Source organism: Heloderma suspectum, chromosome 3 (assembly GCF_057233095.1).
Source record: "Heloderma suspectum isolate Gila_16-S chromosome 3, 16-S_ref, whole genome shotgun sequence".
In the NCBI taxonomy this organism is placed as follows: Eukaryota; Metazoa; Chordata; class Lepidosauria; order Squamata; family Helodermatidae; genus Heloderma; species Heloderma suspectum.
The window spans coordinates 29,935,495-29,961,053 of NC_139460.1; the positions used below are offsets into that span (position 1 = coordinate 29,935,495).

Consider the following 25,559-nt stretch of genomic DNA (forward strand, 5'->3'; position numbering starts at 1 on the left):
AAGCCGAACCGAGAACTACCGGAAGTACAAGCTGGGTTTCGAAGAGGCAGAGGAACTAGAGATCAAATCGCCAACATTTGCTGCATCATGGAGAAAGCAAGAGAATTCCAGAAGAACGTATATTTCTGCTTCATTGACTACGCTAAAGCCTTTGATTGTGTGGATCACAACAAACTGTGGCAAATTCTTAAAGGGATGGGAGTACCAGACCACCTTACCTGTCTCCTGAGAAACCTGTACGAGGGTCAAGAAGCAACAGTCAGAACCAGACATGGAACAACCGATTGGTTCAAAATTGGGAAAGGAGTACGACAAGGCTGCATATTGTCACCCTGCTTATTTAACTTATATGCAGAGTACATCATGAGAAACGCCGGGTTGGATGAATCACAGGTCGGAATTAAGATTGCTGGGAGAATTATCAACAACCTCCGATATGCAGACGATACCACCCTAATGGCAGAAAGCGAAGAGGATCTCAAGAGCCTCTTGTTGAGGGTGAAAGAGGAGAGTGCAAAAGCTGGTTTGAAACTCAACATTAAAAAAACAAAGATCATGGCATCTGGCCCCATCACTTCCTGGCATATAGAAGGGGAAGAAATGGAAGCAGTGACAGATTTTACTTTCTTGGGCTCCAAGATCACCGCAGACGGTGACTGTAGCCATGAAATTAAAAGACGCTTGCTCCTTGGGAGGAAAGCTATGGCCAACCTAGACAGCATAGTAAGAAGCAGAGACATCACCTTGCCGACAAAGGTCCGTCTAATCAAAGCTATGGTTTTTCCAGTAGTAATGTATGGCTGTGAGAGCTGGACTATAAGGAAGGCTGAGCGCCGAAGAATCGATGCTTTCGAACTGTGGTGCTGGAGAAGACTCTTACGAGTCCCCTGGACTGCAAGGAGGTCAAATCAGTCCATCCTAAAGGAATTCAACCCTGAGTGCTCATTGGAAGGACAGATACTGAAGCTGAAGCTCCAATATTTTGGCCACCTAATGCGAAGAGAAAACTCCCTGGAAAAGACCCTGATGCTGGGAAAGACTGAAGGCAAAAGGAGAAGGGGACGGCAGAGGATGAGATGGCTAGATAGCATCACGGATGCAATGAATATGAACTTGAGCATGCTCCGGGAGAGAGCGCAGGACAGGGGGGCCTGGCGTGCTATGGTCCATGGGGTCATGAAGAGTTGGACACGACTGAACGACTGAACAACAACAACAAAAGCCGTTTGGCCAGATCTTCCAGCAATGTTTTAATCATTGTGTACATCAGCCTTGCCAAATGCCTTCTGGATGTGTTGGACTACAATTCCCATCATTCCTAGCCAGCATAGCATGCTGGTTAGGATTGATGGGAGTTGTAGTCAAACAGATTTGGAAGGCGCCAGGCTGTTAGATACTAATCACCTGAGGTGCTGAGTTATGAATGGTTCCATAGTCAAGAAAGGGTTACTTTGAAACAAGGGGGAGGTATCAGAATGCTCGGGGGAACTCCAAAGTTTGTACAAGTCTTTAAAAAAAAAAAAACCTTTCGGAGGGAAAAATCCTAAGGGGGCAAAACAACAACAGCCCCCACCCCCACACACAGACAGTCCAATGAGAACTGAGCATGCTCAGTTGGCGCAGAATGCTGAGTGTCTGCAGGGGAAAAGAAAACTGGCCAGGTGGCAGGGGGAGAATTAAATGAATTATCCTGGAATAAGATGGCTGGAACCCTGAACAGAAGCACTGAACACTGCAACATTTTGTTGCAGTCCCACTTGTGCATTCTAAAACTAACTTCTGCACTGTGTAAAGAAGTAAGTGCTTTTGTCTGTCCTGAATCTACTACTGCCTATCAATTTCATGATCTCGAGTTTTAATATTAAAGAATAGGGAGAAGCTACTCTCTCCACACTTCTGTAAACCTCTACCATACCTCCACACCATTTAGAAACCAGAGGTTATGGCAGTTGGGTAGCAAAGATTTACCTGTGTCCTAAATGAATTAGTTTTCATTTAGAAAGTACATTCGTCTCCGCCCCCCTTGGCCTCCCTGTCTCTAAGGAATGGGCAGAATGAAATGTGTGTCTGTCAATAATGCTTACAGCTCATTTCAGGAGCCGCTATTAATTTTCTTCTAACATCTCTTTGATCAGAGAGCAGGAAGATGTCTCTGTCATTGGGCCAGGCTGCTGTACTCAGTAATTGTGCACACAGCTCAAGAATTCAGCTACATTTAACCGAAATGCTAATTTTTAAGAAGCACCAAAAAATGTCCCATATTCTTAAAAGTGTGCAGCAGCAAGGATATAGAAATGGCGTGACTCTGGAACTTAGCATTTACTTTTAGGCTTTGTTACTAAGTCCAAAAGCTCTCCCTTTGCTTCCCATTTTTCTTCCATCTTTGTCCTCTTCTGTGATTCCTGCCCGTAATCTTCCTGCATCTCTCCTGGATCCTCCCTGACAAGCATACCTTTTAATGAAGCAGTTTAAACTGGGGGTGCAGAACCTCAGGCCTGTGGGCCCAATCCAGCTCTCCAGGGTCCCCCGATGCACCCCTCCTTCCTTTGGCCCCACCCCCTTTCCCCTGGCCACTGATTGTTTGGTGATTTCCTACCTTTTGTGCAGTTTTTTCCTCATTCCAAAAGGTTAGCGTGCCTCTTCTAAGACTTAGTTATGGGCAGTAAGATCTCTAAGCTAAAACATGCTGGTATTTTTGGCTCTGCCCTAATTTACGTTTGGTCCCACCCACCACTAGAAAGCAGCCCCTGAGAGCTTCTCCAGAATGGAACTTGGCCCTTGGGCTGAAAGAGTTTAAGCACCCCTGCTTTAAACACTTCCCCTCTGTCCCCTTCCCTCTTAAAACATCCCACAAGGACAAAGACTCGGGTTTTTTTTCTTGCAGCTAGGAGAAATCCACAACAGAACCGAATGAGTTTGGATTTTCATGAGTCCGACCGACGGTTTCTGCAGCCCCGTCGGGTGGATTCCATGGACTTGCAGACCGGTTTTCTAACTTTCCCGAATTGTGCGCAAATTCCATCATTGAAAAATATGACAAATTTTTAAAATGGCTAAAATGTGCATTTCCCTTATTGGCTAAAGTGTGAAAATGCACATTTGGGGGGGGGGGATTTGCGCATTTTTGAACATGTGAATTTGCACAGATGCACATTTGCTCAAATTTGGAAACAAAAAAAAAATCTGATTCTGTCGATGGCTGGACAATGGAACGAAAGGCACCTGACAATCCGTGAAACACAGATATACATCCCTTTTTGCAGCATCTATTCACTCACTGGAAATTGTTCCAGAGGGCTCTCATACACTTCCCCTTGTGCTCTAGCAAGCACTGTCTTTGAGGAGGCAACCTGTGAGTGAATGGATGTGTAAAAACAAACAAACACCAAGTCTTGGTCCTGGTGTAACTCCCTGTGCTGCTGTGTAAGTTTGCACTAGAGACACTTTTTACATTTTAAAAATACAATCAGATTCAGAATCTGCTGCCACTGAGTGGTGCCCTTCATCTGCTGCCTGATACAGCCCACTGCATCCTGTTTCATCTGGTTGCTTCTGGCTACACAATAACCACAATGGCTTGGATCCAATGCTGGCCATGCACCAGGGTAATGGAAACCATTGGAAGAACAGATTTCCATTCCACTCACACACACCCTAATTCTGCTTCGGATGGTTGGGGGACACCCCCTGGGCAGTTTCGGGGGACTGCAGCAAGGAGAAGAACAAGGGGAAATCCTGTTCATGAGCTGAAGTCCGTTCATGCAACATTGGATTTAACCCAATCTTGCCACTTCTCCCTTAATGTCCAGTTATATGTGACATATGTAAGATAACCCATCCAGTATCAGAGACAGTGTGCCTATGTACACCAGTTGCTGGGGATCATAGGTGGGAGGGTGCTGTTGCACTCATGTCCTGCTTGTGGGTTTCCCATGGGCAGCTGGTTGGCCACTGTGTAAACAGAATGCTGGACTAGATGGACCCTTGGTCCGATCCAGCATAGCTTTACTTATGTTCTTCCTTCCTTATGCTGTCTTGAATGGCACCGTGGGAGGGGAGTAGCTTATAGGGACAATTTGGAGAAGAGTTCAGGGAAAGAGTTAAGCATCCTTAACCTACCACTGCTTCTCTGCTCCAAATTCCTACTTCCGAGAGCTGCAATCCTTGTGATATGTTTCCTTGTTATGTGTCTCCTGAGAAATCAGGGCATTAATGCCTGGCTAATTAGATGACCAAAGCCGCAGTGTAACCACCTCTTCATGTGGTTACAGCTGCCAGCATATAAGCTTTTAAACCGCCACTGTGTGGTTTGTATTGATCCCAAGTGCGGGTACTGACAAATTCGCTTAAAATCATTCATCAGTATTTTAATCCTGTGAAAAAGATTTTCCTCTCATTTACTTATTTTTGTTTGAATAGTGATGACATTTATTATTCAGACAGTGGTGTTTATCCATGGCAGAAGGTCATTTATGGCAATCAGCCGGGCAGTCTAACGTGCTGTTTGCTCTATGCTTCATCTAAAAAGCAAGAATTTCTCTGTCCCAGCTTTCCTCAGCCTGGTACCCTCCAAATGTATTGTACTACAACTCCCAGCATGCCCCAGCCAGTCATGCTGGCTGGTGCATGTTGGGAGTTGTAGCCCAACACATCTGGAGAGCACCAAGTTGGGGAAGGTTGCTCTTGTGCAGCTCCCATTTGTCTCCATGGCATTTGTGCGGGGAACATCTGTGGTGGATGGTGCTTTTTTTTTTTCCATCCCCCACTTCCTCACAAGCAGTAGGAAGTCCCAGAGCAGTTGTACAGGTTCATTTATTTCCTTGTGTGGATAAAATATCAGATAAAATAACAATTTGTTCATAAACTCATGTTTTTTTAAAAATCAGGCAGACACAGGCCGTGTACACACGCAAAGGTAAGCCAGAATTCCATGTATGGGGTTACTATGAATGGGCGGTGTGCCCCCGCCTGCAGCCCATTCACTCCAACTTGGATCCTGCAAGGGGATATGCAACATTAGCCCCTGTGATTGGTTTGCAGTACAAAGCTTCTGGATTGGCCCAGCCAGGTATCAATACCAGGAATCTGGCTTGCTGCTTTTCCCAGACCAAAAAAGCCGAACCACCTTCCTCTTTTACTCCATCACTAATTTCAGGGATCCTAGATTTGAGAACACCCACTGTTGCTTTGTTCCAGGGATGACTAACCCAGGTCTAGCCTAATATGCAGCATCTGCACCCCCGCCCCAAACAACAGGACATCCTGCAGCTCCGCAAGGCCACCCCTGTTTACCTCCAAAACTACTGTTTTTCTTTCTGCTCTAATACAAAACAGCCTCTGTTTCTCCCTCTTTGCCCTCATCAGATAAAAGGCCAGATCTGTAACAACGTTTGCCAGCTGCATTCTTTTGTGCATTTTTTCACACCTGCTTGCATGTTGTGCATCTTTTCACACCCAGCCGACTGAAAGAATTTTAAAGTCTGCATGTCCCAAGTAAGCAAAACTAAACACCTCAAGGCAAAAATAGACATTACTTCAAATCAGTGTCTAGCAGCTACTTTTAAGAAGACTGCATGTCCCAAGTAAGCAAAACTAAACACCTCAAGGCAAAAATAGACATTACTGCAAATCAATGTCTAGCAGCTACTTCTTTGTTTTAATTTTTGCTCTAGAGTAAGTGCTGGGCCCCCTTCATGGATCACTGCCTTGTTGTGGCGAAGGGGCTTGCGTAACTCAGTGAAGCCATAAGCTATGCCGTGCAGGGCCACCCAAGATGGACAGGTCATGGTGGAGAGTTCTGACAAAATGTGGTCCAATGGAGAAGGAAATGGCAACCCACTCCAGTATTCTTGCCAAGAAAACTGCATGGAACATATCACAAGGCTAAAAGAGATGACGCCGGAAGATGAGCCCCTCAGGTCGGAAGGTGTCCAATATACTACTGGGGAAGAGCAGAGGGAATTTCCAAGTAGCGCCAGAAAGAGTGAAGCGGCTGGGCCAAAGCCGAAAGGACACTCAGCTGTGGATGTGTCTGGCGGTGAAAAGAAAATCCGATGCTGTAAAGAACAATACTGTTTAGGAACCTGGAATGTCAGATCAATGAATCAAGGTAAGCTGGAGGTGGTCAAACATGAGATGGCAAGATTGAACATCGACATCTTGGGAATCAGCGAACTAAAATGGACAGGCATGGGCGAATTTAATTCAGGTGACCATCATATCTACTATTGTGGGCAAGAATCCCTTAGAAGAAATGGAGTAGCACTCATAGTCAACAGAAGGGTGGGAAAAGCAGTACTGGGGTACAATCTTAAAAATGATAGAATGATCTCAGTACGAATCCAAGGCAAACCATTCAACATCACAGTAATTCAAGTCTATGCCCCAACCACTGAGGCCGAAGAAGCTGAGGTTGATCGGTTCTTTGAAGACCTACAACACCTTCTAGAACTAACACCAAAAAAAGATGTCCTCTTCATCATAGGGGATTGGAATGCTAAAGTAGGAAGTCAAGAAATCACCGGGATAACAGGCAGGCATGGCCTTGGTGTACAAAATGAAGCAGGACAAAAGCTAATAGAGTTTTGCCAAGAGAACATGCTGATCATAGCAAACACTCTTTTCCAACAACACAAGAGGCGACTCTACACATGGATGTCACCAGATGGTCAATATCGAAATCAGATTGATGATGTCCTTTGCAGCCAAAGATGGAGAAGCTCCATACGGTCAGTAAAAACAAGACCTGGAGCTGACTGTGGCTCAGATCATGAGCTGCTTCTTGCAAAATTTCGGCTTAAATTGAAGAACGTCGGGAAAACCACTAAACCATTCAGGTATGACCTAAATCATATCCCTGATGAATATACAGTGGAGGTGAGGAATAGATTTCAGGGATTAGACCTGATAGACAGAGTGCCTGAGGAACTATGGACGGAGGTCCGTAACATTGTTCAGGAGGCAGCAACGAAATCCGTCCCAAAGAAAAAGAAATGCAAGAAAGCCAAGTGGCTGTCTGATGAGGCTTTACAAGTAGCTCACGAAAGAAGGGAAGTGAAAAGCAAGGGAGAAAGGGGAAGATATACCCAACTGAATGCAGAGTTCCAGAGAATAGCAAGGAGAGACAAGAAGGCCTTCTTAAATGAACAATGCAAAGAAATCGAGGAAAACAACAGAATGGGAAAGACTAGAGATCTCTTCAAGAAAATTGGAGATCTCAAGGGAACGTTTTGTGCAAAGACGGGCATGATAAAGGACAAAGAAGGCAGGGACCTAACAGAAGCAGATGAGATTAAGAAGAGGTGGCAAGAATACACAGAAGAACTATACAGGAAAGATCTGAATGTCCCTGATAGCCATGATAGTGCGGTCACTGAATTTGAGCCGGACATCCTAGAGAGTGAAGTCAAGTGGGCCTTAGGAAGCATTAGTAACAACAAAGCTAGTGGAGATGACAGTATTCCAGCCGAGCTATTTAAAATCCTAAAAGATGATGCTGTTAAAGTGCTGCATTCAATATGCCAACAAATCTGGAACACTCAACAGTGGCTGCAAGACTGGAAAAGGTCAGTTTACATTCCAATTCCAAAGAAGGGCAACGCCAAAGAGTGTTCAAACTACCACACAATTGCACTCATTTCACATGCCAGCAAGGTGATGCTCAAAATCCTACAAGCTAGGCTTCAGCAGTATGCGAACCGAGAACTACCGGAAGTACAAGCTGGGTTTAGAAGAGGCAGAGGAACTAGAGATCAAATCGCCAACATTCGCTGCATCATGGAGAAAGCAAGAGAATTCCAGAAAAACGTCTATTTCTGCTTCATTGACTACGCTAAAGCCTTTGATTGTGTGGATCACAACAAACTGTGGCAAATTCTTAAAGTGATGGGAGTACCAGACCACCTTACCTGTCTCCTGAGAAACCTGTATGAGGGTCAAGAAGCAACAGTAAGAACCAGAGATGGAACAACCGATTGGTTCAAAATTGGGAAAGGAGTACGACAAGGCTGCATATTGTCACCCTGCTTATTTAACTTATATGCGGAGTACATCATGAGAAATGCCGGGTTGGATGAATCAGAGGTCGGAATTAAGATTGCCGGGAGAATTATCAACAGCCTTCGATATGCAGACGATACCACCCTAATGGCAGAAAGCGAAGAGGATCTCAAGAGCCTCTTGTTGAGGGTGAAAGAGGAGAGTGCAAAAGCTGGTTTGAAACTCAACATTAAAAAAACTAAGATCTTGGCATCTGGCCCCATCACTTCTTGGCATATAGAAGGGGAAGAAATGGAAGCAGTGACAGATTTTACTTTCTTGGGCTCCAAGATCACCGCAGATGGTGACTGTAGCCATGAAATTAAAAGACGCTTGCTCCTTGGGAGGAAAGCTATGGCAAACCTAGACAGCATAGTAAGAAGCAGAGACATCACCTTGCCGACAAAGGTCCGTCTAATCAAAGCTATGGTTTTCCCAGTAGTAATGTATGGCTGTGAGAGCTGGACTATAAGGAAGGCTGAGCGCCGAAGAATTGATGCTTTCGAGCTGTGGTGCTGGAGAAGACTCTTACGAGTCCCCTGGACTGCAAGGAGGTCAAATCAGTCCATCCTAAAGGAAATCAACCCTGAGTGCTCATTGGAAGGACAGATAATGAAGCTGAAGCTCAAATATTTTGGCCACCTAATGCGAAGAGAAAACTCCCTGGAAAAGACCCTGATGCTGGGAAAGACTGAAGGCAAAAGGAGAAGGGGACGGCAGAGGATGAGATGGCTAGATAGCATCACGGATGCAATGAATATGAACTTGAGCACGCTCCGGGAGAGAGCGCAGGACAGGAAGGCCTGGCGTGCTATGGTCCATGGGGTCACGAAGAGTCGGACACGACTGAACGACTGAACAACAACAACAAAGTGCTGGGGCTCTGATCCAGATTGGGACCCTAGCATGGGGAATAGGGGGGCTTTTAAGATCTGAATGGGGAGGGCCTGTGCCTATCTAGAGTAAAAATGGAAAAAGGACATAGCTACTAGACACAGATTTAAAGTAAAAGTCTGTTTTGGCTCTCATGCACAAGCATAAACATCCTGCCTGCCCACCTCTCATTTTCCAACAAATTAAGTGTCTGGTGTTCCTGGGATAAAAATGTGGCTGACCATACCTTAAGGCTTCTATCACATTGGTGCAGAAGGGGTGAACTGCTTTCCTTCCAGTTTCCTCTCCTTTTTGCTTCCCCTTCCCCCATCTCCCTGTTACATAAGGAACATTAAAAGCATCTTCAGGGAGTGTTAGATGCCTGCTTGCAGAGTTCACTAACGAATCGCTTTGCTATTAGCCTTTCTCTCTGCTCCTCAAGCAGGTGTCACTGCTGTCAGTAGTAATTAGAGCTGAATTTAGGGTGACAGCAGCAGGATTCAACCCGTCAAAAGCAGTCTTAATGAAAGAGGCTGGTTGAGGCTGTTTTTGAAGTGAATGCTTGCATGGTATCCCAAGTTTCTTTTTGAGTGCTTGCTCTTTTCCTTCTGCAGGTGATGTTATAATTCATATATTCACAGCTATTTTGAAAGGAGAAGAAGGGGGGAAAGACCAGTAGGTGGATAAAAGGGTTGCATTTAAGCTGGCTGCCTCATTGGGTTGCACGATGTAGTTGGCCACATTTTTATCCCAGGAGCACTTGACACTTAAAATGTTGGAAAATGAGAGGTGGGCAGGCAGGATGTGCAATTGTCCTTTTATGTTTATATCTGATTTGCACAGTCCTGAGTGAATCTGACTTTCAGCTCATGACGTGGTCATGCTACAACTAACAGTGGGCCCAAGTCCCAGCCCCCACCCCATGTGAACTAACATTTTAATACATCTCTGAACTCCAGGAAGCCTTTGCAGTAGCATAGTGAAATGTCAGCTTGTGCTAAAAATATTGGATAGTATCCAGTTGTGGCCCAAGGCTAATGTTAATGATGTTGTGCTAGCATAAACTAAGGATGTTGGAGAAATCCACAATGGCATCAAATGAGTTCAGATTTCTATGACTCCGACCCATGGATTCCACAGTGGACCAGCTTTTCCTGTATTGCACGGATTCTGTGGACTTGGGGTTTTTTTACTTTCTGGGGTTTTATGCAAATTTAGTTGTAGAAAAGTACGTAAAATTAAAAAAAAAAAAAACCCTGCTGAAAATGTGCATTTCCCCATAGGCTGAAGCATGTGGGGGGATTTGCGCATTTTGGGGGGATTTGCACAAGTGCACATTTACACAAATTGGGGAAATTGACAGAATTGGGTTTTTTTCCAAAGAGTAGACTGAAAGGTGCCTGACAATCCATGAAAGACAGACAGAAAGGATTTTACAAAATCGGTATATCCCTGCCCTGTATTAACGCATGTGCAATGTAAGTAGTGCTTGCAAGGGCAACAGGGAAAAACAGTGATTTGCTGCTGAAATCCGCAAAATTTCAGTAGAAAATCACCAATCCCTGTTTCCCTAGCAAGAGAAGTTATGTTTTGCAAGTGTTGGTTTACATTAGTGCAACAGCATTAGTGCTAATGCTGGGGCAGAATTGGATACTACTCATTGGGTTTGGCTGGAGCCATGTTCAAGATACTCTCCACTGCTTAGCAGCTTGGTTCTGCAATGTAAAGTTTTGAAAGAGCCACGAATATAGTCATGTCAGCTGCTTTGGAGTTGTGCCAGGGAGTGGAGCCCAGTGGGTCTGGAATAGTTTAGCCCGGCACAAAAGCTTTCTATCTATCCTAAATAAAAGCTGTGCCTGGTAGGGAAGCATACATGCTTTTTAAGGAGGTCTCCGATATGCAGTGTGCAGATTTGAAGCTCTGCGCTGATTACATTACCTAGATGACGTTTGCATAGTAAGTCACACGAAGATTCCAGTTTTGTTATTACTAGGCCATTTTGTAAGAAGAAGATGAAGACAGAAATTCGTAAATAAAATGTATGTAATCTGAAAAGGCCTAATGAGATGCTGCTCCTTTAAGGAGAGGAAATAAGAGAATTGTGATCTAGTTCATGCCATTTAAAAAATGTACACATATGTTCAGTTTCTGAACTGCCCTTTAACAAAGGTTATCTGGGCAGCTTACAAGACAAACAACAAAAATTAAAATGTCTTCAATTCTACAAGCAGTGTTCCTGGGAACTCCACAGCAGGGAGTCTGAAAGGTGGGCTCCGTCTTAAAGTCAGTTGAAGACCAAATAATAATTGTACAATAATTTTGTATAAGATGTGTGCCATCTATTTAAGCATCTCTAAATGCGTTACAGGTATTAAGCCCATGCACATTATAAAATGAGAGTTAGCTATGGGGGCATAAAGGACATAGAGATTTTGCCTCTATGCTTAAATTAGGGGATGAAAATTTGAACTTTGGCATCGTTTCCCCCTAGATCTGGATTTCTATATGTAAAAATGATTGTGTGATAACCATTAGTCTGCAAATAACTGGATTTGTATGGACAACCCCAGATTGGGGTGAAAACAAATGTAATATTTTAAGAGTGATCCCAGCAGTTTCTTCACCCATGTTGAGTCTGTCTTCACAATGTGACTTGTAGATGTAATCAAACACAGGGTCAGCAGTTCGGCTCTCCTCCTCCTGCATAATCATAGAATCATAGAATAGTAGGGTTGGAAGGGGCCTACAAGGCCATCGAGTCCAACCCCCTGCTCAATGCAGGAATCCAAGTCAGAGCATCCCTGACAAATGGCTGTCCAGCCTCGTCTTGAAGGCCTCCAGTGTGGGAGAGCCCACCACCTCCCCAGGTAATTGGTTCCATTGCCGTATTGCTCTGACACTCAGGAAGTTTTTCCTGATGTTCAGTCGGAATCTGGCCTCCTGTAACTTGAGCCCATTATTCCGTGTCCTGCACTCTGGGATGATCAAGAAGAGATCCTGGCCTTCTTCTCTGTGACAACCTTTCAAGTACTTGAAGAGCGCTATCATATCTCCCCTCAGTCTTCTCTTCTCAAGGCTAAACATGCCCAGTTCTTTCAGTCTCTCTTCATAGGGCTTTGTTTCCAGTCCCCTGATCATCTTTGTTGCCCTCCTTTGAACCCTCTCCAGCTTGTCTGCATCCTTCTTAAAGTGTGGTGCCCAGAACTGGACACAGTACTCCAGATGAGGCCTAACCAGTGCTGAGTAGAGGGGAACTAGTACTTCCCGGGATTTGGAAGCGATGCTTCTATTAATGCAGCCCAAAATAGCATTTGCCTTTTTTGCAGCCACATCACATTGTTGGCTCATATTCAGCTTGTGATCGACGACAATTCCAAGATCCTTCTCGCTCGTAGTATGGTTGAGCCACGTATCCCCCATCTTGTAACTGTGCATTTGGTTTCTTCTTCCTAGGTGCAGAACTTGGCATTTGTCCCTATTAAATGCCATTCTGTTGTTTTCTGCCCAGCGCTCCAGTCTATCCAGATCACTTTGAATTTTGTTTCTGTCTTCCAAAGTATTAGCTATCCCTCCCAATTTTGTGTCATCTGCAAATTTGATCAGCATTCCCTGCACCTCCTCCTCCAAGTCATTAATAAAAATATTGAAGAGCACTGGGCCCAGGACTGAGCCCTGCGGTACCCCACTCGTTACCTCTCCCCAGCTTGAGAAGGTCCCATTGATAAGCACTCTTTGAGTCCAATTCTGTAGCCAACTGTGGATCCACCGGATCGTTGTTTCATCTAGCCCACTTCGAGCTAGTTTGCTCATCAGGATATCATGGGGCACTTAGTCGAAAGCTTTGCTGAAGTCGAGGTATATGATGTCTACAGCATTCCCACGGTCTACAAGGGAGGTGACTTGATCAAAAAATGAGATCAGATTTGTCTGGCAGGACTTGTTTTTGACAAATCCATGTTGGCTTCGAGTAATCACGGCATTGTTGTCAAGGTGCTTCCAGATGGATTGCTTTATGATCTGCTCCAGAATTTTCCCAGGGATTGATGTCAGACTGACTGGTCTGTAGTTCCCAGGTTCCTCCTTTTTACCCTTTTTGAAGATAGGGACAACGTTAGCCCTCCTCCAGTCATCTGGCACTTCCCCGGTCCTCCATGATTTCTCAAAGAGAATAGACAGTGGTTCTGAGAGTTCTTCTGCCAGTTCCTTTATGACTCTAGGATGCAGTTCATCTGGCCCTGGAGATTTGAACTCATTCAAAGTCATTAGGTGTTCCTTGACCATATGCCTGTCGATCTCAAGCTGCAATCCTGCCCCTTCAGCCTGTACTTCGCCTTTGCCAGGGGGGTCATAGACCCTCTTTTGGGAGAAGACTGAGCCAAAGTAGGAATTGAGCACCTCTGCCTTTTCTTTGTCCTCTGTTATCATTTTGCCATCCTTATTTAATAGCTGAACAACCATTTCTTTCCTCTGCCTTTTACTATGCACGTAGCTGAAGAAAGCCTTTTTGTTGTTTTTAGCATCCCTCGCTAACCTCACCTCGTTCTCCGCTTTAGCCTTCCTGACGCCATCCCTGCAATTCTGTGCTACCTGCCTGTACTCTTCCTTTGTTACTTGGCCTTCTTTCCACTTCCTATATGTGTCCTTTTTTGTTTTCAGGTCATCCCTAAGCTTTTTGTGAAGCCACATTGGCTTCTTCTGTTGTCTTCCACCTTTTCTTCTTGTTGGAATTGTTTGTGATTGTGCCTTGAGAATTTCCTTTTTTAAAAGTTCCCACCCATCTTGGACTCCTTTTCTCGCTAGCATTGCTTGCCATGGGACCTTACTGATCATTGTTCTGAGTTTATTAAATGAAGAACCTATATACCTATCAAGTCATAATTTCCCTCCTGTATTAAGAGTTCAAGTTCGTTCTGTTTGTTTCCCATACTCTGGGCATTAGTATATAGACATCGAAGACCATGTGCTTCATAGTCTGGCTTTCTTCCTACATGTGTCTGAAGACTATTATTGGGCGCTATCAGAGCTGTTCTCTCCATTGCAGTGCATGCGCCTACGTCCATTGTTACCCCCAACATTACATCTCCCTTCCCCGTAGGATTCAGTTTAAAGCCCTCCTGATGAAGTTCTTCATGCTGTGGCCAAACACATTCTTCCCAGCCTTTGTGAGGTGCAACCCATCCCTAGCCAACAGCCCATCTTCCAGGAAGTATAGCCCGTGGTCCCAGAATCCAAATCTCTCTCGTCGGCACCACCTTCGTAGCCAGTCATTCACCCGGAGTATTTTTCGTTCCCTTTCTATCCCTCTTCTAACTACTGGAAGGATGGATGAGAAAACTATCTGGGCCCCAAAGTTCTTAAGTTTCCTTCCCAAAGCTTCAAAGTCTGACGTGATCTCTTCGTAGCTCCACTTGGCGGTATCATTTGTTCCCACATGGATGAGAAGAAAGGGATACCTGTCAGTGGGCTTTATGAGTGCTGGCAACCTTTCAGTCACGTCTCTAATCTGTCCTCCCGGGAGACAACATACCTGGTGAGTCCACGGGTCTTCGCGACATACTTGGGTCTCGATCCCACGCAGCAAGGAGTCTCCCACTACTACCACTCTTCTCTTCTTCTTCTTGTAGGCCTGGGTTTCATCGCCTCTGTTTGACTGACCTTTAGCCTCTTGCTCACTCTCATGCAGGTTCCCCTGTGATTCTTCCTCTGCAGGCTGTCCTCCAGTCTCATCTGCAAGTACCTGGAATCGGTTCCACAGCTCCACCGCTTCCACTGGTGCAGAATGACGTCTAGTTCTTCTTCTCCTAACTGTCACCGTTTTCCAAGGAGTATCCTCTACTCCATTTTTCTTCACCTCAGCATTTCCCACTGCCTCATCTTGCTGTTGCTCTTCAAGCTTCTGGTCTGCCCTTTGCTGCTGTAGTTCCCCCATTCTGTCCAAGAACTCTTTGTGTTCTCTTATTCCCCGGAGGGTTGACAGTCGCCGCTCCAGTCCACTTACTTTTTCCTCCAGCAGCGTGATCAACTTGCACTTGTTGCAGGTGTAGGCCATGTTGTTCTCAGGCAAGAAAACAAACATTGCACACACCTTGCAGGTCACCACCACTGGAGAGTCTTGTCCTTCCATAGCCTCTTTTCCCTTTTTGTGTCTAGCTTTGTGATTGTTCTAGACTAGTAGACTAGCCTGTGTCTGCTCCTCTACTCAGTAGAGGTTAAAAGCAGAGTCCCACTGGGGTGGAAGTGTGTGTTACAAGACAAATAAATGAAAAAAAGTTAGTAAAAAAAAAAATAAAAAAAAATGTTAGGGGCCTCCCCCTTGACCTCCCCTGCCGAACTCCCCTGGCCAACTCCTGTTTGCTCCCCCTGTTCGCTCGCTCTCTGGGAGCTTGCCTGCTTCTGTAGTCCCTGGACCAGCTGGAGCAGCTTGCTCTGCTCTGCTCTGCTCAGCTGGGAGGCGGGAAACAGGATCATCAGCACCATCATTTATATCCTTCCTCTGAACTGCAAAAATTCCTGAGACAGATAAAGTACATCAGCCTTCCCTGACCTGATGCCCCCCAGATATATCGGATTGCAATTCCCGTAATTCCCGACCCTTGGCTGTGCTGGCTGGGAATGAGGGTTGATAAAAGTCAGTGATTTTTTAAAAATGGCATTTTTGATTTAAATCAGATTTTGAAATCTTTTTAAAACAATTAGTAAAAATGAAGCCTAGGTCAAAGATATCATCATGAATAGTAATTATGCAACTTCTGATTATGTTCTGTGAATATGTTAGCAGTTTAATGAGATGGGAGATAACCTGTTCAGTTCAATTCTGCACTGCAGGTGGTGTACAGATGTGCTAACGCTCTTCTGCCCCCCCCCCCTCTAGGCCTTGCCTCTCTCTAAAGATAGAGAGGGTCAAGGAATAGATGCTTTGGGGAGATGGAGTAGATCTGAACGAGGAGGAAGCGGAGTCTGGATATAAATGCAAGGGATAGGGGAGAGAAATAGAAAGTGAAACCAGAAGTGCACAGAACATATTCATGCAGTTCTGACACCTGAGTATCCTCTACTGTGTACCTACGTTCTAATTAAGCCTACATGTCTGAATACATGTTAAGGTTATATTAAACAATAATGTACTTCTGCTAAAGAATGATGATTAAATAGAATCTTCCTCTCTAGTGATGTAAAATGTGATTTAAATCATCAAAACCGAGTCATTCAGAGGAACGATTTAAATCAATTTGATTTAAATCAAATCAGCCCTGCTGGGAATGATGGGTGTTGTAGTCCAACACATCTGGAGGGCACCAGGTTGGGAAAGGCTGATGTGCAAAAACAAAATCATCAGTTCAGAACACAATTAACATTTAAACAGATACAATTTTCAACAGATTGATTCAGTTGCAGCAGCAAGTAAGCGTCTTGCCCTCCCTTTGTCATGCTAAAGGTGGCTGCCTATTTCTTTGAAGCAGTGCACATTTATATGTTTGCCCTTTATTTTTAAAAATGGTAAATATTTAAAAAATAGATGCAGAATTGCTCAGGGATTTGTGTGGTGATGTCACACAAGAGCTAGTCAATTGGCACCATGCATAGCCAGTTTTCCCCCCATTCAGACTGAAATATTTTTTAAAAATGGGTTTCGTCAGAGCTTGCCCTGAAAGAGAAAAAAGTTCATTCAGGTCTAATGCGGGGAGGTTGCTTCTAGGCCATCCCTGCTGCTCTGCAAATGTTGTGTGCATCATTACCTTGAGTGCCGAAATGCATCTTTCCCTTCTGATGTTCATTTTTAATGTGAGGACACTTGAAAAGATCCCCCATTTATACCTGGGCTCTTTTACTTCTCTTTTACCAAATGTGTTTGACTTGCTTTCACAGCATAAGTTCTGGTGAAGCAATTTGCTTGTGATCAGCTGAGGAGAGTTGCTGAAACTGAAGAGCAAAACCACCATAATGAAGCACTTTCTGAGGTAACTTTCCTATACTTTGCTTATACAATGCCCATCTTATTCTGTCTAATAGAGCTAATCATTAAAATGAGTTATAATCAGGGCTGCGTAAATGCTGTTAAAAAAATTGCAGAAAGATAATATTTTTGCAGCAAAAATAGCTGGGTTATGTGATTGGTCAAAACTGATGTAAGCTAAACGTTTTGGCTGGGGGGTTTTCCTCTCTTGCACAATCATACTTCTGTGTAGTGAGTGAAGCAGTGAGGTTCCTGACCAGTGAAAATCCTACCTAGCACTTCCCTTCATTGCCTTCTGTAATTTCAATAAGTATTGCTTGTTCACTTTCATGATCAACTTCATAACATTAAGGACTAGAAACCTGAAAACTGGGAATAGAAGCTAAGAGTCCCACAATGCTGAGTTTAAGATTGAACTAAAAGGGGAGAGGTGACTGGAGTATAATTTTTTTCCAGAGACTGCTGTTAAATGTGATGAGAAATTTCACCTATTGAGGAATCAATATTCTGAATAGGTTTTGTTTGCTCTCAAAGACAACATCACATCCACTATGTGAACAGCCCAGGAAGCGTTGGTCTCATTCTGAATTTGCTTTGTGCAGCATCAGTGATGCTGACATGCCGCCAAATCTGTATAGCATTATGACATCATGTTCACTATATGATCACTGATTGCCTAGGATTGCTCTAGAAATTAGAGAGAAGCTATAAACAAGGTTAAACAATGCTGTCAAGGGAGCTGAGGAATGGATGTGTTCCTGTCCCCTCCTCTGAAAGGATTACTGAAAATGGCGTGGGGAGACCTAAAAGAGAGGTGACTCTGGAAAATTTTGATTGGAACGGATTGACAGGTTCGAACACATCCATTCACCAGCAAGTGTCACTGGCCCAGTAGTACTTCTGGACCCCCAGATGTACTGATACCCTCCTCCCTAAAGCAGGGGTCCCCAACCTTTTTGGACCCGTGAGCACATTTGGGAATTTGAGAAACTGCTGTGGGCACCACTACAAAATGGCTCCCATAGAGGATGTAGCTAGTCTCATAATGGCTGCCATGGGGGGCTGACTAGTCAAAAAGAGCTGTGGGGAAAGAAATAGCAAGGCCAAAGGCTGGGAGAGAGGGGAAATGGCTTGGCAAAGGGCTAGAGGGATGAGAAAGAGCAAGGCTAGGCACGGGAGATAAACAGTGAGGTAAAGAGGTAGAGGAGAGAAATAGCGAGGCTAGAAGCTGGGAGTCGAAAGAAACAGCACAATAAAAGAGGTGAGTGGGAGAGAAAGAGCAAGGCTAGGAAGAGAGCAAAAGAAGGCTAGGGACGGGGAAGGGAGAGAAATAGCATGGAAAGGGATTGGGTGGAGAGAAAGAGCAAGGCTATATATAATTGCTAGAAAGTTGTATATATAGGTATTTCATTTGTATTCATTGCTATGGGTATATCCAAATCCACAAACGTAAATGGTTTGTTTTTGTTTTTAAATAAAGCTTTGTGGTTGCCCACAGGCTCCATGTTGGGACCCCTGCTCTAGAGTCCTCGTTTTCATTGCGGTTTGAAGGAGATAAGAAGTAACAGAAGTCTTTTCCAAGCAGCTGAGAAGAGATTTGCTGTTTCTTCTCCAAGTTGCAGCAGAAGTGAGAGCAGACCCTGCCTTGTTCCTGATCCCTGCAAGTCCCAAGAGACTTTGGGGGCTCGGGGAGACAGGGAAGGTGGTGGTGACCATAAAGATGGCTGGCTAGTAAGTCAAATCAACATTTGTAGACCCCTCCATGTTGGGCTTGAAGGCTTTTGTTCTGCAAGAATTACACTTCAGATCTGATAGTAGGCTGAAATTTGCTTCTTGGTTATGTTCCTCAATCATCCCACACAATGAATTTAGAAGTAAGGCAAGACTTGCTAATGGGTACCTCAAGTGAAATTGTATTAAATGACTGAAAAAGGACATTGATGTTTCAAGTTCTCTAACTTTTTTTAATGAGGTATATGAGAAATATGCAAGTTTACTGATTTGAGGAATGTACCTTTACTTGAGAGTAAGTTCTGCAGAATCATGGGAACTGACATGCATAGGATCATTCTGCACTAGCCTTTCTATATTTTGTGTATGTGCATTTGATAGTGTTATGTACACAATTTTGGATTTGATGAGGCTGATTTTGTTGTTGCTAACATCAGTATTGTTAGAAGCTAATTTAAAACAATAGGGGTGCAATCCTATGCATGTTTAGACAGAAAAGGCCCTACAATTTCCAGCATGAATAGGGGATTCTGGGAGTTTTTTCTGTCTAAACATAGAATTGCACCCTAGGTTGGTTAGTAAGCAGTTATCCGGAATCTTAAATATGAAACTGAGGAGTTCCCAGGCTGACTCTCATGAAGGCATGTACCAACTTGTATATCTTGAGAAACAATATTATTATTATTAGGTTGAATTCCAGAGTGGCCATAGTTAGTAAGTTGTTGTTGTTCAGTCGTTAAGTCATGACCTACTCTTCATGACCCCATGGACCATAGCATGCCAGGCTTCCCTGTCCTCCACTCTCTCCCAGAGTGTGCTCAAGTTCATATTCATAGTTAGTAAGTTAATCGCACACAAAAAGACGTTTCAGCGCGTGCGCGTGCACACACACATGCAGTAGAAGTAGTTGTAGCCATTAGACTAGCACGTGTATTATAGCATAAGCATTCACAAGCAGGAGTCCGCTTCATCAGATACATTGGGTAGTCACTTCAGTGGGCCATCCTCGGGGGTTACGCATGTGGCAAAGTGGGCTCTGGCCTGTTCGTTTATATGGTGGTACAGGAATCTTTGATGTACTGGAGAAAAGATCCCAGTTACATTAAGTAGACTTCAGGCTTTCAGATCTACTTTGTTGTTTTTTTTACTAGAATCCCACAATCCACCAACCACAGCAAGATGCAACTGCACTTAACATTAAGACAGGGTGCCCCTGAATATTCTGAGTGCAGGAATTTATTTTCATTACCAGATCTGAACTGAGAACCAAGCTACACTTTATGCTAATTGCGTAGCATGTAACTGAGGCATTGCTTTTTTAAAACTCTAGTGTAAGCGTGTGTTTCCCTGATTCAAATTAGAACTGCTGTATTCTGGGAGGGGAGGGTTAATGACACTGACACACACACACTTGCGTACGTACCATTTCCCCCACTGAAATTGCCTCCTTTGGGGGAGGGGATCAAAAAAGGAGGGGGAATTTGGGGGAGATACCATTTGTGGGGGGGAGTTTAACCCTCCCCTCCTGGAGTGCAATGGTCCTGATCCGAATTGTGGCTGTGCGTGCTTACACTAGAGTAAAGAAAAAGAGACTAGCCTCAGTTTCATGCTGCACAATTAGCTTAGCGTGTAGTTTGGCTCTGAGCGTACAGTACTTTCAAGCAACAGTTCACTCCTGGTTACCCCAAGCTTTTTGCATTTCAGCCTAATCTAGGTGGCAAAAGTAATCCTGGGGTTGCTACTGTTACACAGTTGGGAGTCAGAAACACTGGCCAATCTGCTGCAGATCACCAATAGATCCCGATTTACCGTCTGCACTGACCCCTGATATAAAGTGTACTGTACAGAGCAAGCAGTTCCAATATGAGTTGTTTCCATTTCAGTTATCCATCATATCCCTTCTTGAACCCACTGCCTGTCCTGCACTCCTTTCCAGAGCGAGAGAGGTGAAACCATTTTTTTTTGTTCTAGAGTGCTTAGAGCAGTCTGCTCCAGTCCATGCCCTGTCTGTATATTATGGAACTGTGTAGAGAGCCTGTAACATGAATGGACCTTGTACTTGCAAGGAAATACGTGCAATATTAAACTATATCCTATAATTGTATTAATGGGGCTTCTCCCCCCCCCCCATGTTATGATAACAGGATTCTTGCTGCTGATGGCACAATGTTATGAGAACATAGATTTTTTTGTATTTTACACCCGCTGAGGGTGCAAATGCGTTACTGGATACTTAGAGTGACAGAATGCTCAACATGGAGCATGTTCCATGCAATGCATGTTTTAATCATGAGCAGTTTCCATTCTGAAGGTGTATGGAGCTGCTGTGTCAGTTGAGCATGCTGAAGTATCTCTAAAAGCAAAGGCTTTCCTCCTCTTTGAAGGATTAAAGGAATCACAGGCTCTCTTCCTACTGTTGCTTCGGAAACTGCCGAGGTGGATCTCTGCGGAGTCTTCAAGGCGCTCTCCATGGTGCTGTCGGCTGCTAAACTGCATCAGCCCTAAAACAGAGCTGTTCTACCTGTTGATTTATTTAGAAGGCTCTCAGGACGAACCGAAGGCCTAGAGACAGAGTGAGGTTGGGGGGCGGGGATGGACTGAGGGTTAATACGAAGTGATAACATAGAAACAGGTAGATCACACTTTGCAGTGTGATAGGAAGTCAAGCTAAGGATAAACACTGGAAGCAATCCAACGCACAATTATAGAAGAGTGAGCTCTGCTGACATCAATGGAAATTTTTTGTGAGTGTCACTGGGCCTATATATTTCTTTATTACAATATTTCTATCATACTCTTCAGAGACTTCCAGAGTGGCTTGCAATTAAAAACATAAATAACATCCATAATAAAATTAAGATAGCATCATCATTAGTTTTTGTAAAGCCAGATGAAGCTCCATGTGTAACAGGGCCTGTATTTATAAAATGGGGATGACAGTTGGAAACATGGAGTAGTGTTCTAGGATTCATGGAGCAGGCAACCATGACAAAACTGAGAATTTTATCAGTGAAGCTTTCAAAGGGAGAACAGATTGAGATAATTTGCAGTGTGTGTATGTGTGTGCGTGCACAACGTTGAACCAAAACCATTCATTTAAAATTCTTAGACAGTATTCAGAAACAGTTTCTTTCTAAGAAATCTCTTTCTGTGGAGTGGTAATACAGAACTCTGTACGGCTTACAGTTGCAGGCCTAGTTCACACAACCACCGTTTTTTCCCATTCTGTTTAAATTGGGTTTTTCTTGTCCTTAAGGGAAGGATGATGGTTTGCCTCAGAATGTTCCAATATTAGCATTAAACAAAATGTTCAAGAGATAAAATAAAAACCCACAAACACAATCACCACACCACAGCAAAGCAAGAAGCAGCTTAAAACAAGGCCCAAACTGCATGTTAACTTAAATAAGTAGCATGCATCTATGCCAGCATTCTTTTCTTACTCAGAAGTAAGCATCAGGAGAACCCATCTGGATTGTTACCATTTTTGTGAGAGATAGGGGCTTTAACCTTTTGCCCCTCACTGTGGTCCCAAACCATATTTCTCCTCAATCCCATATTACAACTCCTGGTTCTCAGACCTATTCTGTGTCAATCATGCCTTTGATTTCCCAGGATTCTCTGCTCCATTACAATACCCTATGTCTGCCTGGCAGTTGAGTGGACCATAAAGTCCTGGGTAGGATGCTAGCTTTGTAAACATTTTTATCCCATCTCTTCCAAAGATCTTAGGACAGAGTAATATGAGGTAAGGATAAAAAATGAGATGGGAACCCTGTACAGCAGGATAGGCTGAGAGGCCAACCAGTCAGTTTGTTGGGTTTCTTATCCTTTGAGTTCTAATCCTTAGAAAGAGCTGCTGGTTAAGCCTCTGTTTCTAGGCAGGTTTACCTCAGCTCATAGTGTATCCAAGCTTGGGGCATTTTATGCATTTCTTTGCTTTCACAAAGGTCATTTGGAACGTTTGCCAAATACTGGAATTCTGTATATGCAGGTATGTGGGCTTGTATGCCTGCCTGCCTGCCTGCCTGCCACGTATTAAACAACACTCATGTAAACCCATTTACAGTCAATTCTTGCTGTCTTTCAACATGATTTTTTTTAGGCGGAAAGATTGTGGGAATTGATTGTGTCACAGATGAGGGTATTGTTGCGCTCTGAGAGTCAGCCTGTGGTTTTTGTTATCTTGCATTATTTCAGAGTGCTACCAATTAGTATCTTCCCTGCTTGGAATCTGCTGCAACCATTGATGGTTTCATTTTTGAGAACCTGTGTTACTGACCAGACCTGTGTTACCAAGTGCCAGGAAGTCTCTGTAGTAGCTCGCAATATATATTCTTCTCGGATCTAGAGAAAGAAATCACTGAGGCAGCTGAAGCATGAGGATGAGCCACAGAGTATGTAATGTTTTTGAACGACTTCACTCTGATATGGACGCTGGTTGCTATGGTGCTTCTCGTTATCTAAACAGATAGATAAGCAGAAAAGTCAGCCATGTCTTCATCAGAGAATCTGTCTACTACTTAGTACAATGTCAAGGAAATCAGAGGGGGTGGCCATGTCCTCATTGCAATGATACTAAGTACAAATTTCAGCTGACCCCTTTCTTAACAACCTTACAAACCGCATAAGAGCCCTTAGATCTTATCTGATTCACTTATTCCTTAGATCTTACAGTTTACTCTGAATTTATAACAGGTTTATCTATACAGGGAAGTTCCTACTTACTAACTGAAGCATAAATGAATCGGAGTGTCATAACGAATGTGAATGGTTCAGAAAACAATATTACACCAATCTTTAGCAGTCAAAATGATCATGTTGTCTGTCACTTCGTACTTAAGCCTAAAGCTAGGTATTCCTAGAACTCTGTTATGGGTGAGGGAAAGAGTTGTGTCTAGGTATATTGGGAGTCATTCTCTCATCATTTATATTCTAACAGCACCATCTGAGGTGAGATATGGGAGACCAGCTAACTGGTGAGCAGATGTCCTGCTTTCCTTTTGACGCTTTATGAAGGTGCAAATTCCAATATGATCCATAGATCGTTTTTTGTTCCTTCAAGCATACGTTTTAGCAAATGACCATGCTTCTACAGTATTTTTGATCACCTTTACAGCCTGAAACATTCAAGGCAACTATATATATATATATATATATATATATTTTATTTTATTTTTTTCATTTCTATACTGCCCAATAGCTGAAGCTCTCTGTATAGGTAGTAGGAATTACTACAAGAATCAGCAGGCCTCAAACACAACTATTCTTTGTTCAGCACACACAGAAGTGAAGAACGTAGCAGAAGCTCCACCTACTGTTGCTACTCCCAACTCTACAGGAGCCACCAAGGTTCAAAAACAGTAACTAACCCACAGTACCACCACCACCACCAGATACATAACAATAATGAAAATATGAAATAGAAAACAATAAAATAAATGTTCAAATCAGGAGTGAGGAACCTTTTTCGAGCTGAGGGCTGCATTCATTTCTGTGCAACCCTCTGGGCCCCACATGCCAAAGATGGATGTGGCCAAAACCAAGGGTGGAGGTGTTCCAAGCAATATTCTCTCATCCTCCCTGCTCTCCCTGCATTTCCTTGCTGTGCACTGAATCCAAGCGAGCTGGTGATGCAGGAAGCTGGTGATGCAGATGGACTGGATCTGGTTTAAATCATGATGAAGGGCAACTCTATAAAAGCAAAATGATAAAACTAGCAACAAAGCATCACCAGAACAATGCCTACCTTATCCTGACAAATGCATCAGAAAATAAGGAGGAAGAACTGTACTTCTGGGGAAGGTCATTCGTAAGAATGGGTGCCAAAACCAGGAGGGCCTCACCCCCCTAGTGACCTCACCTGAGTGAACAGCAGAGCAACCAGCAGAACTGCAGTAGATTATTGGACGTGGATCAGTATGTATGGGAGGAGAGGCTTTGAAACGTGAATGCCGCTGCATACACCACCTACTATGGATTGTTTCGTATGAACAACAGCTTCAGCGGCACACAGACATTTGTACATGCAAATAGTTGGCTGTTCCTTGGGGATCTTAAAGCTTTAAGAACTAAGCTCAGATCACTTTGGAACAGTGGGACATGTGTCAATGTCATGACAGTTTCACACTAAGACAGAGGTGGGCAACACACACACCCCGGCCTTTATTGTGGCCCCTGCTGCGTTGCTGCTGCAGCAGTAAAAAGCAGGCAGGTTGGGGGGGAAATCAGTGGCGTAACAGCAGCAAAAATTTAAAGGAAATCTAAATGTTAAAGGAAAATAGCCCCTTTTTGGTGACACTACACTACCATATTTTGGCAGCAAAATCACTGGTGACAAGTGCCCCAGCCTTGGGCTGCTAAGGTTTGGCGGTGCCGAGATAATGATAAGCCAGATCCAGGTTTGCTTACAAGGATCCTTTATTGAGTACTTACAGCACACAGGCGTACCCAATGGTTGGATCAGACAGCTTCTCTGAACCCAGAGCCAAGGGGTACAATGGGTTTTATACCATACATGTCAGTAGTGAGGCAGCATGACAGCAGGAAGTGTTAATTAGCGTTCATCTGCAACTTTCCCCCGTCAGAAGGGAAACAATTAGTACTTTCCCAGCACAGACACCTGTAAACATAGCCTCACTTCTCGGGCGCTTCCCAGGCCCTGATAAGATTCAGAGCTCGTTAGCATGGAACGTGCTGAGGTGGTGATATCGACCTTTGACTTATCTTACCATCCAAGAGGCCCACTAGCAAGAGAATTGCACCAAAGCAGAAAGCATGATGGATCTCTAGGCCCCTCTAAAACTACTGGTGACTTGGTTACAGGCCTGTGGCCATTATAACAGGGAAGAATGCATGCCCCAGTGGCTTCCGGGGGTGGGGGAAGGAAATGGCTCCTGGAACCAGCAAGGTTGTCCACCCCTGCTCCAAGACCATGGGATCGTAATATTTTTGTACATTAATG

At 44.0% G+C, this 25,559-nt stretch overlaps 1 protein-coding gene across 4 annotated transcripts in view; it reads left to right on the forward strand.

The window, feature by feature from the left end:
- Window positions 1-25,559, forward strand: part of ELMOD1 (ELMO domain containing 1) — a 67,667-nt gene that overhangs the window by 9,877 nt on the left and 32,231 nt on the right. For 3 of the 4 annotated variants that reach the window (XM_084841635.1, XM_084841634.1, XM_084841633.1), the window contains one exon: window positions 16,777-16,868. Coding sequence is in view for 2 of the 4 variants with exons in the window: in XM_084841634.1 (XP_084697760.1) it covers window positions 16,852-16,868 (17 nt within the window). In the remaining 2 variants the exon portion in view is untranslated. Of the gene's footprint in view, window positions 1-16,776; window positions 16,869-18,362; window positions 18,596-25,559 lie in introns of all 4 variants that reach the window. The other variant, XM_084841636.1, reaches the window with a different exon arrangement.